Below are 11,146 nucleotides of genomic sequence, written 5' to 3' on the forward strand. Positions count from 1 at the left end.
CTACGTGACTTTACCGAAAAAACCTAAGAGTATTCTTCTTCCATGTTCTCCACATCAGCAGCTTGCCGATTTCTTTATCATACTTTCTTTTCCGTTGTCCGACAAACTTTGAGCATCCTATCCTTGAGTTGCCGAGTCAGTCTTTGCCTTCATAGATTCCCTTCCTTCTTGATTTGATCCTTTCCGCTGATGTTGAGTGCTGCCGCCACAACTTTAGCCGGCCCTCTCATTGAAATTGAAATACCGTGGTTTAAACATTAGCAGCCTACTTGGGTTTTTTTTTACACAATTTTTTTTGTCACAAATATGTGGACGATGCAAAGTTTGCTGCTGTCCTGTAACTTGGGGATGTTAAAATACCCCAAGCACTTCATAAGAGTTCAGCCAGACAATAAGGTTTGTCAGTGTACAGCGAACATGTCTGATAAATATGTAACAATGCCCTCAAAGCAAAACAGAATCTCCTTTACGGTTAAGCGGTAGATATCCCAACTGAGCAACGTTCTGCTTCCACGTCACAATGTGCCGAGATAATTCATATTGAATAGTGAAGTGTTAAAAATGCTTCACTGTGGTCACTTGCTGAACTCAGGCATGTTGCTGCTCGCGAGAAATTGTTATGCAGCATCAGGGCTGGCACAAATCAAAAACGCTCACCACATTCGTAATTAATGCTGTCTCGTAAAACATAATCGGCTCAAATTTCTGTCAATGATGACCTTTCAGTGTATAACAAATGTGCTGATTCATAGTTGGAAACAACGCTTCATACTGGTGCCCTAGCACGTAGAAGGGAGATGACATGCACAGCTGTGAATCAATATCGGACGTTTTTCCCTTTTCCGTATGTACGTTGAACTTCTTTCGTACATTACTAGCCAACCGTGCCAATCGGAGTTGCAGTGGAAGGACAACAAACTAAATAACAAAAATTGCTTTGTTTAAGCAGTCAGAAAGTAGAACTCCAGTCCTCAGATATGGATACACAAACGGATGTAAATAAATATTTTCATTTGACGCTGCAGAATTGGATGACGATATAAAATGAGAGCAGAATAATGTGAGATGCGTACAGCTCAAAGACAATGCACTATCAGAGAAATGAGAGCTCGGGGTGAGCATCTACATCATGGGACCTATACTCACCCCGAGCTCTCGTTACTCTGATAGTGCATTGTCTTTCGAGCTGTACACCTTTTGGCGTCCTCTGGTCTAACACCGTTTGAGACGAGGCTCAAAAGAAAGCTGTCTCTGGTGTGGACTCATCAGTTTCAAGGACAATGCATTTATTATGAGAGTGTTTTTTGTTTGCATTCTGACCACAAGTATTGTGGTTAATGCAGACATGATTCCTCGTAAAAAAAGGTTTCGGTTTTGTTGCCAGAAAAAGGGGAAAAATCTATTCTTATACGAATATGACTGTTATGCTGAGCAATTGTTATAGGTGCATTGTATTATTTGTAGGAGCTTAATGCAGCTAGCTTTATCAGGGCTTCAATAAACACAATTTATACGTCAGGATATTAAAGTTGATATAAATATAGCAAGATCCATGAAATTTAACAACTTAAACTGCAGCCTTTTACATTGAAAGATGATTTTAAAAAAGGGCTTTATTACCCTTTATGGCATATAAATACAGGTATTAAGATGTTGAAACACCAAATATAAAACTATTACAAAGCATCAAGTCTGCATTGACCACACAATTGGAAAAAAATTAACCCGTAAAAACTAAGTTTTTCACTCTAAATCCTTTATATGCGTGGCGGCTAGAGTCCTCTCGTCCGCTGGCTTGAGATGGCTGCCACCTATGGGTCAGATGATTGTCTGCCAGCATTAAGCAATTGGTAATTAAATATTTTTAAAAAATTCCCTAAACAGTGTAAAATTTTGGAATTTTTTTTTTCACGAAAATTAATTGTCACACACAACGAGTCTGGGAAGTGTGTTAAAAAAACGACCGAAAGATTTGCACGGTCGTAAGCAAGCAAGCAAGCACGCAAGCACGCAAGCAAGCAAACAAGCAAGCGAACTTAATATAAAGGATATAAAAATGCAAACAAACGTGCTGTGTGCACTGTCTTTGAAACTGGCCTACACCAGAGACAGCCTGGCAAAAAAAGTGTCCCAGAGTAACGGCTTTGCATTTAACCAGAGGTGGCGGCTGGATTGATCAGAACTTAGCGTTTACTCAGTGGCCACACGAAGTGCAGCTACGAAAAGTCGTGTTGCTTTGCAAGCCCGAATACATTAGTCGAGGCCTGATAATTTGTTAGTTCTATTTTAAATAAATATATACAGTTGATAATAGGGCATATGTTACTCAAATGCATTTGCATCATTGAAAGAGTCTCTCTTATTTTTAATGACAGCAACATCTTCATTCGGCCTTCCGCCTAATGCTTTTTGCAATGCCTTAAACGATGTCCTTTTCTCACTTATTTGCTAAATGTAAGTGCATGTTGCTTTTAGGACTTCCTGATAAACAGGCTGCGTAGGAACTAATTGAGCCAGCCTTTGTATAGTTTTACAAATTAACATGAGGAAAAAATGGAATTTAATTAGGAATGAATGAGCTGTCATTTACGTAATGACGAATGAAGCTTGCGAGCCATTAAGTTCACACCAATTCAGTTGCACAATTTACCCAGCTCTGAGATGATTTCGCTGGAGAATTATATATTATGCAAGCATTCGGATTTCTGCAGGGGCGTTCGTCAAAGACCCCCTGCGTAGCATCATTCTCAAGAGTCATAGCTTGCGTAGAAAAAATGCGAAGATTAATAAAAAAAATGAAAAAATGGGTGCGTTGCATAACTACGATAATCTCATTTTTGTGTGTAAAGGAAGTATGACATCTTGATTTGAAGCTTTCGTGACTGCAGGAATCCATACTCTTTGCTTTTTTCGGTAAAGTCACGTAGGTAGAAAAATAAAATAAAAAATAATGATATATTATCGTGATATATTATTTTTTATTTCATTTTTCTACCTACGTGACTTTACCGAAAGAACCAAAAGAGTATGAAGTATGACATTTAGAAACTGGTGACTGATTGCTCTTTTCAACAATCTTACCGTACAGATTTTTGGAGCGCTTTCATCTGATCCCTTCAAAGTGAGCGATCATTTCTATGGCACAGGGGAGACCTTCCTGTTTACCTTCAACCCAGAGTATCAGGTTGGTGAAGAAACACACATTGTTCTCTGAAAGCAATTACAAGCCAAATGCATAATTTTAACCTCCCTTTGCACTAAAATAATGTGTTCGCCACAAGCCACTAAAGGCGAGCTGATTGATTTAATTTTGAAATGTGCGAGTCACTGTGCCCTTCGCTCTGTGGGAGGTGGGGATGTTCTATTCCCAGCGGTTATTGGTCGTATTACAGATCCACATTGGCCTGTTCTATCGTTACACAATCATTAATATTCCTCACTGCTCTCTCGCTATATGGAAGACTGATAAACTCTATCTGACATGTTACGAAACATACCTTCATTTTTTTTTACATATCTCTACGCAACTACTGCTCACTAAGTCAGTAGAGTCTACTGGTCATGCTCTGCTGTATATTTTTAAAAATCCGTAATCAGCATCATCAACACATCTCCTTGATGACATCCACACGAGCAGTGCTGGATACAGTGAATGGCATTTATTTTTACTATTCTCTGATTACAATATATTTATACGTTCAGAATTACGTCCCTATACACATTGCAGCACATGCTAGCAAATGTACAAAGCGTTTCACTAAGCTCTGCAAAAAAAAACACAGTTCGAAGACAATAACTGGAATCTCCAATAATCAATGAAAATCGATAGGGGGTACTTGAGACAAAACAGGGCTCAAGTAACAGGCTGCATGAGATCTTATCCTTTGCTCAATAGGATTTGCTCCCTGCTGTCACTGATTGAAAAAAAACTACACACACATTCACCTCCGAAGGTTATATTCTCTGAGATGTTTATCCTCATAATTCGGTAAGAGGAAATTACACATACACGTTCATCCCATTGGCTTTGCCTCATCGCACATATTCCCATTGCAGTGCTACAAATGGACTGGAGACAACCTATTCTTCATTAAAGGAGATATGGACTCGCTGGCAATCGGCGGTGGAAGGTTAGTCCTTCGTACACTAAAAGCATCACGGGTTTATAGCTCAGCGGACAGCGGTAGAGACCATCTCTATTTTTATCCCCGAATGTGTGAGCCCACGAGCACGTGTGCACGTGTGTACGTGTGTGTTTATTGCAGTGAGACTGATTCTGTGCAGAGCGGCAATGTCGCGGTTAGCGCGCTGCGCTACAAACCCGGCAGACTGTGTTCGATTGCCGCTCACGGCCAACACCAGTGACAATTGTCTGAACGGGTCCTGAGCCACCTCCTCGGTCGACTCAGCCTCAAATGAGTACCTGGTGCCATGTGTAAACATCGCCACTGGGGAGACAAAGGCAGCCGGGTGTGGTGCTGGCCACCTACCCCCTCGTGTACCGTGCTGGCTTTCATAGGTGCTAGAAAACAGAACTTGCTCCCAACAGTGTATGAAGGCTATACGGGGGATCTTTGTCTTTGTTTGTTGCAGCGATACTGATTCTGTGCAGAGCGGCAATGTCGCGGTTAGCGCGCTGCACTACGAACCCGAAAACCTGCGTTCGATTCCCGCTCATGGCCAACACCAGTTACGATTGTCTGAACCGGTCTTGAGCCTCCCCTTAGGTCGACTCAGCCTCAAATGAGTACCTGGTGCGGCGTGTAAACATCGGCGCTCGGGAGAAAGAGGCAGCCGCGGCGTGGTGCTGGTCAGCCACCTTCTCCGTGTGCCGTGTCGCCCTTCATAGGAGCTCACTAACATTTGCCCCAACAGTGTATGAAGGCTATACGGGGGATCTTTGTCTTTGTTTGTTGCAGTGGACAATTTGGCTTGTGGTTGGATGAAGACCTGTATCATGGACGGAGCCACTTCTGTAAAACCTTTAATAATGAAACGCTATCGAAGAAAGAAGACTTCTTCATCCAGGAGGTTGAAGTTTGGCTGTTTGAATAGTGGATCACTACGGGGCTGTCCAGGCTGTTTAATCCGATCTCCTTGTGGCTTCTTTGCAATACCTGTTGATGTTGTATAGATAACTTGCAATGTCAATACTATTTGATCACGGTGGAGCTTTGGGTGCCGCTGTATTTTGACTCATCATATACGAAAACAGCTTCAGTGGTAGACGTGAAAGTTATGCATAATAGGAAACCACACAATCCAACGTGTAAACAGCAGTGGAGCAACACAATTGGCCTTTTAACATCAGCATGAGCATAGAGTAAAAGATATACCGATTTGATTCGGTGCACCGTACATTGTGTTGTGTGCTTATAATGTGGCACAATTCTCTGTCGTTTCCTCAGATTATGCGATTAGGTTATCGTCACCCATCACAGCTGTTTATGTAGCTGTTCAGACTGTATAATGAGGGTTGAAATAATGAGTTGTATAACTTTGAATATTTAACGTTGCTTTGGTGTCAGTAGTCACTAGCTCATTATGGTGTTATGCCCTGTAGGTTTGAAAGATGCGATTGAATTTTTGTCAACACTTTTTCAAACAGTCAAGGTTATGCCACTGAGCTTTACGTGGGAGAGATGTGAAATGCAACAACATCAGTTACGGCTTAACCCAACAGAAACATACATGAACACAATTTGCATTATAACAACATTGTATGTACTTGGTACTGCCAATTAAATAAATTTGAGCAAATACATGATTACGTGTTAATAAATAATAATAGCAAAGTAATAAATGTTGTTGCTATTTGCACACGTTTATACTTAACCCCAACCAATGCTTAGCAATGCTAAGGTGATCCTACAATGCAGTGTATATTGTACACATAATGGTGTGCATTATATTGTATATTGTGTTGCTTGGTCTGCCAGTTAATTGAGTCTGTGTCTATAACGTCCGTGGTAAACCAGTAGAGTTATACAGTTGTACTCCGGATTCTCTCAAGCTTTCAGATGGCGCTAGCATATAAACACAGTGACATCCTGAATCCGTAAGATGGTGTGTGAATCCAATATATGTGCTGGTGACTATGTTATATGCAAGAGCATTTATTTCATTCCGGCATGCAGTAAGTGCAATCGAGTGCATTGTACAACATAGCAGAGCAACCTCCCCGGAAAATCAAGCACGTCTCAAAAACAATGGCAAAAGGATGGTATCTGAGAAGCTGCAAGGACGTAAGTAGAATGCAATGCTATTTTAAATGCTTGCCAAGCAGGCGTGTGTTGCTGTGATGGTTAATGGATAGCTAAGTGCATAAGGATTTTTTTGAAAATGATGTGTAAGTCGGCTAGTGTTGTGATCGCATCGCAACAACTGCCTGTCATTTGCAATACCAGAGGTTAAGAGAGGGGGCATTTTGGGTAGTGCTGCAAATCGTCCTGCAAAAGTATCTTGTGCGTGTTCGTAATTTCAGTGGGAAAAAGATTATTTCAATAAGCAACGATGGTCTCACAACAGTACCTTAACTCTCCATTGTCGTGTCTGACTCACCGAGGCATGCTACACTATACTGTAGCTGTATAACCCACTCCTGTAATGTCCTAGAGCCATATGTATCTGTAGCACAATAACTTTCGATTTTAAGCTTTCGTGACTGCAGGGATTCATCTTCTTGGTTCTTTCGGTAAAGTCACGTAGAAGGGAAGTAGAGATGCCGCGACTCTAAGCTTAAATATACGCTCTAAGCTTGGTGGTGTTTCATTCTTTACCTGAGGACGGCTGCTTGCGATGTGGCTGAAACGTCGTGAGAATTATTTTATTATGTTTTGTTTTTATTATTTTATTACTTCCCTTCTACGTGACTTTACCGAAAGAACCAAGAAGAGCACAATAACTGTTGACCTGCAATTTTTATTCCTTTAATTCTTCGTTGGGCATGTGTAGATCTTGTTTCCATACCGAATGCATCTAAAACAGTTAAAACCACAAGGAAATTATTTTTAAAAAGTATCACTTTGTTTAGATATTATACTATACAGTTGGGTATGATTGATACTAATTGGATCATTTTTTTGTTTTTGTTGTTGAACATGCTGATTTGGAAATTCTGACAAAATGTGGTCAATTGATTTGCTGTCAGTATGGAACTGCATTTTATGTCATGAAATAAGTAGGTCATTCAAAGTATGAATGCACTGGTTCATGTTTTCTTTTTCCCTATATTTTCCCCAATAGTTTGTATCTACAGTATATACAGTATACATGCTCTTGCCGTTTAATATGCAGTCATTATGATTGCTCAATAAAACTCATTAAAAACTCTGAAAAAAAGAGAAAAATTGAAGAAGAAAAAAAGAAGTAAACTTGAATGTTTAATATTTTCATTCCTGCTAATGTGTATATGTTGTTGTACATTTATGAATGTAAAGTAAATGAGAAATTATATATATACATATAAAGTTTAATCTGTTATGGTTTACAAAATGCTGGTTTAAAACAGCCTAGATTGTACCGGACATGCAAACCTCACTGTCCTGAGTGACAGGTGGCTTTCGAGTATTAATAGCAAATAAAACAATCCTTGGAATTATACCCATTGCTGGTTTTTGTGATGTAATTACCAAATACAGTCATTTGTTAATTTCACTGTCAGGGGTATTCGTTCACGTGCCGTCTGCGAACTCGTGGAGCCAATTGTGTGCGTTGTTGTGACCTATGGTACACGAGTCACAGTTCATGGAGATGTTTGATCTCAAAGGCATATGGTATAGATCAGGGGTCGGCAACCTACGGCTCCGGAGCCGCATGCGGCTCTTTACAGGCTGCTTCTTGACGATATGTACGTATTTACTCAGATGCATTGCGGCTCTTGAAATACTGAATTTTGTACCGAATTGTAAAGAAATGGCTCTTCTTGTTATTTTGGTTGCCGACCCCTGGTATAGATAATAGCATTGCCATATTTTCCGTGATGAGAAAAAAAGAGAATAGTTTCAACGTACACAACTGCTTTAGTTGAAATTCTTATATTTGTGTTTGTTGCATCTTCACCGTCATTATTATTAAAACTATGATTTCACCATTATGATTGCAGCCATCAACTTTGTGATCGTTATCACCATCGCGATCATCTGTGCGATTGGCCAGTTTTGGTACCAAGCGTTGTACAATCTCAATGTGAAATCGATTTTAGCAGAATGCACAGTTTAGAATGTGTATTTTTTTCTGGAACTTCATGGCACTTTCAGTTACCAGAGTTTCAGTTACCATAGTTCATAGTATGACACATTTCTGGGTTATATGCGAGTGGATACATCGTCTAAAAAGTCAGGACCTCATTGTCAAATTAAAAGTCTGAACTGGATGTAATATTTAAGCGAGAGATCGATGTTCATCATCCACAGACTTTTGTTTTAATGGAGTTTTCTCAGAGCCAGAGCGACTGGAACAGGGTATTATTTGATGTTGTATTCTATATATGCAATTAAAATGTGTTTTATGTATATTGCTGAGCCACAAGTAAACATCCCTGATGACATTTCATCAAAAGATTTTGGGACTTATGTTGGTTTCTTAAACCGTAATACACAGCGAGACGCTGAACATCCACCACTGTTGCTGTTGGCTCTCGCCATGACAAGACCTGCAGGATGGGATTGCGAGCAGACCATCGGAACTGGAGCGGTGTTTCAACGTCACTGTGGACGTTCCCGCAAATGTCATGTAGTTGGTCTCGAGTGTTATAATTTGTGGCAACACTTACACGATATATTTCTGCAGGCTTTTAAATTCTCATGTTTCCTTTTGTTAATGGACCACTCTTTCGTTAAGGTGTTTCGGAGCTGAATTCAGAGGTCGCGCCTGTTTGATTTACATCTTCTGGCGCGCCAGTTAAAACCACGTGCAAGTTTATTCAATCCCCCCTGCCTCCCTCTGTCCACCCAGCAGAATATACAAATCTGAATATTTATACTGGAGGAATCCGATGCATCTATCAAAGACTGTCCAGTAATATACAAATGGTCCATGCCAGAGTTCGTCGATTTGGCAGGTGGCATGTGAATGGGTAAAGTGTGGAGGATGTCTGAGCACCATTGAACAGTCGGCTAAATACCCGCTAGAAGGGATCTCTAGAACGCCCTGTCGTGGAAGCCCTTCCACCAGTAGTTGTGTGAGCAAGCATTTGCATGCTTGCCTCTTTATCTTCTGTAGAGCCAAGCTTCAAAATGGCAAGTGGATATGCACGCTGTTAGTGATCTACATAAAAAAAAAACCATCGTGTACTTAGATGGAAGGCTGTGCTCTGGGCAATTCTCTTTTTTCCCCCAAGATAGCCACTCCAACACTTGCCGCTGTCACCACAAGGCCAGTAAAAATCGGATACTTGGGAAAATATTCCAAAATGTATCCCGATTATGATCTCGGAGTCATGTTGATGAAACGAATCTCGCAGAGCAACGAAAAACCGTCTCCGTGTTAGTGAGTGGCCCATGGAATTTGATATCGCAGAGTTACCTCTGAGATCCATTCAATTGAGTGCTCTTACGTCCAATAGAGGCAAGTACACATGCTCAGCATACGCGAGCAATGTTTGTTGGGTAATAGTGAAAACGATATTAAATTCTCAGCTGTAATTAAAATACAATTCAGTGCGACATGAAATGTAATGGCATAGGTTGTTTTGTGCAGTCATCGGTAACCCGCTGAGACCATAACGTCATTAGACTTGAGATCCCGGTTTTAACCACGTGTGACTGCCTGGATTCAAATCCAGGATGTCGGTGGGAGCTCAACCTCTGTCTCGCTTGACCACCTCTCACAATGCGAATGTTGAATGTCAGCTTTGAGCAAGTACATTTTAAGACAACGGCCTTAATTTTTTGTCCACCTAAAATTGTCTACAAGGCTTCACCACCGTGGGCTTCTGTAATGTTTTGTGAAATCATTTTCTTTGTAAAAAAAATATATCATTTCCAGAAGAGTTGCATGAAATAAAAGCTGTGATATGTTTTCGCGTTGTACCATATGTTGCTCGGCATGATGTCTGACGTTTCGCTCCACATGCTGGGAGCTTCTTCAGTTCCTCTTCCTGAAGAAGCTCGGAGCGCATGGAGCGAAACGTCGAACATCGTCACACACAACACGCGGTAAAACCCAAAAATGTTGGAGAGCGAACACCTTCGCAGTCGCTGAATTAATATAATCTTTAACAATTCCAGAAATTATGTGATAAATTAAGTCTCAAAATCTGGAGGAAACATCTACATGTCGATTGTGGTAATCGCTTTATATATATTTTTTACACCCATTCATAAAATTGCCAAGTTCTTCATATTCCACAGATAAGTACTATTAATTGTTTTGCTTTAAATAATGCTGCTTTAAATTGAAAATGACCAGAGGTGTAAGAATAGTATATACCGTGCTGTTTAATGTGCTGTGTTTGCAGGTGGGCACTCCCAATGCTTTATACCATTGGCAGTGCTCGACTGCTTACGGCAGGTGTTGTATACTTAAATAGCCAGTCAATCTGTCTGTGCAGTGCTTCTATGCCAGATCCTATATATATACATATTTATATATTTAAGAAAATGACTGTTTGAAACTTACACTGTAGTCGGACAATGTTCTGCAGGTGAATTTAATAGTGATAAAAAAAAGTGTGGTTTAAATGTTATTTTACAGCTTTAACGTGGAATTATAATGGTGTAAAACTTTGGTGTTATGGTACACACACACACGTTTGGTTGAATAATAGCCTTGAAAGTTTTGTTGCATTGGCCTTAAACACCGGTTAGTTGTGTACATAGCAGGACAATGGAAGTTGCAATAAGGCACATTCGTACTTATGTTGTGGTTTATAATTAACAGGTTTGGAAAGGAGTTGCTGTATTTTATGCATTGTTGTTGGTGCACCAAAACGGTAAATGGGGTTTATTGAATGGTGTTTCCTTCGTAGTTGATGCACTCCGTTGTTAATTAGACTCTTAAATATCGTGACCACCTTTGTAATAAGTTGTGTGGTTGTATTAAGGCACTGTACCACCTTATGCATACTCTTACCACTGTATATGTAGGAAATACAGTGTAATGTGCTTAATAAAAATAATTAAACGCAAATGATGTCGCGACATTT

General features: G+C 40.2%; 1 protein-coding gene across 1 annotated transcript in view; it reads left to right on the forward strand.

Annotated features, from left to right (window-relative positions):
• LOC133344233 (oxidation resistance protein 1-like) overlaps nt 1-6,718 on the forward strand; it is a 52,466-nt gene extending 45,748 nt beyond the window's left edge. The window contains 3 exon segments of the mRNA XM_061554298.1: nt 3,089-3,184; nt 4,057-4,130; nt 4,920-6,718. Of these exon segments, the coding sequence (XP_061410282.1) occupies nt 3,089-3,184; nt 4,057-4,130; nt 4,920-5,055 (306 nt within the window). The 3' untranslated portion in view covers nt 5,056-6,718.
• The last annotated feature ends 4,428 nt before the right edge of the window (nt 6,719-11,146 follow it).

The sequence above is a fragment of the Lethenteron reissneri genome, chromosome 19 (assembly GCF_015708825.2).
Source record: "Lethenteron reissneri isolate LAM-NWPU_2019-01 chromosome 19, ASM1570882v1, whole genome shotgun sequence".
In the NCBI taxonomy this organism is placed as follows: Eukaryota; Metazoa; Chordata; class Hyperoartia; order Petromyzontiformes; family Petromyzontidae; genus Lethenteron; species Lethenteron reissneri.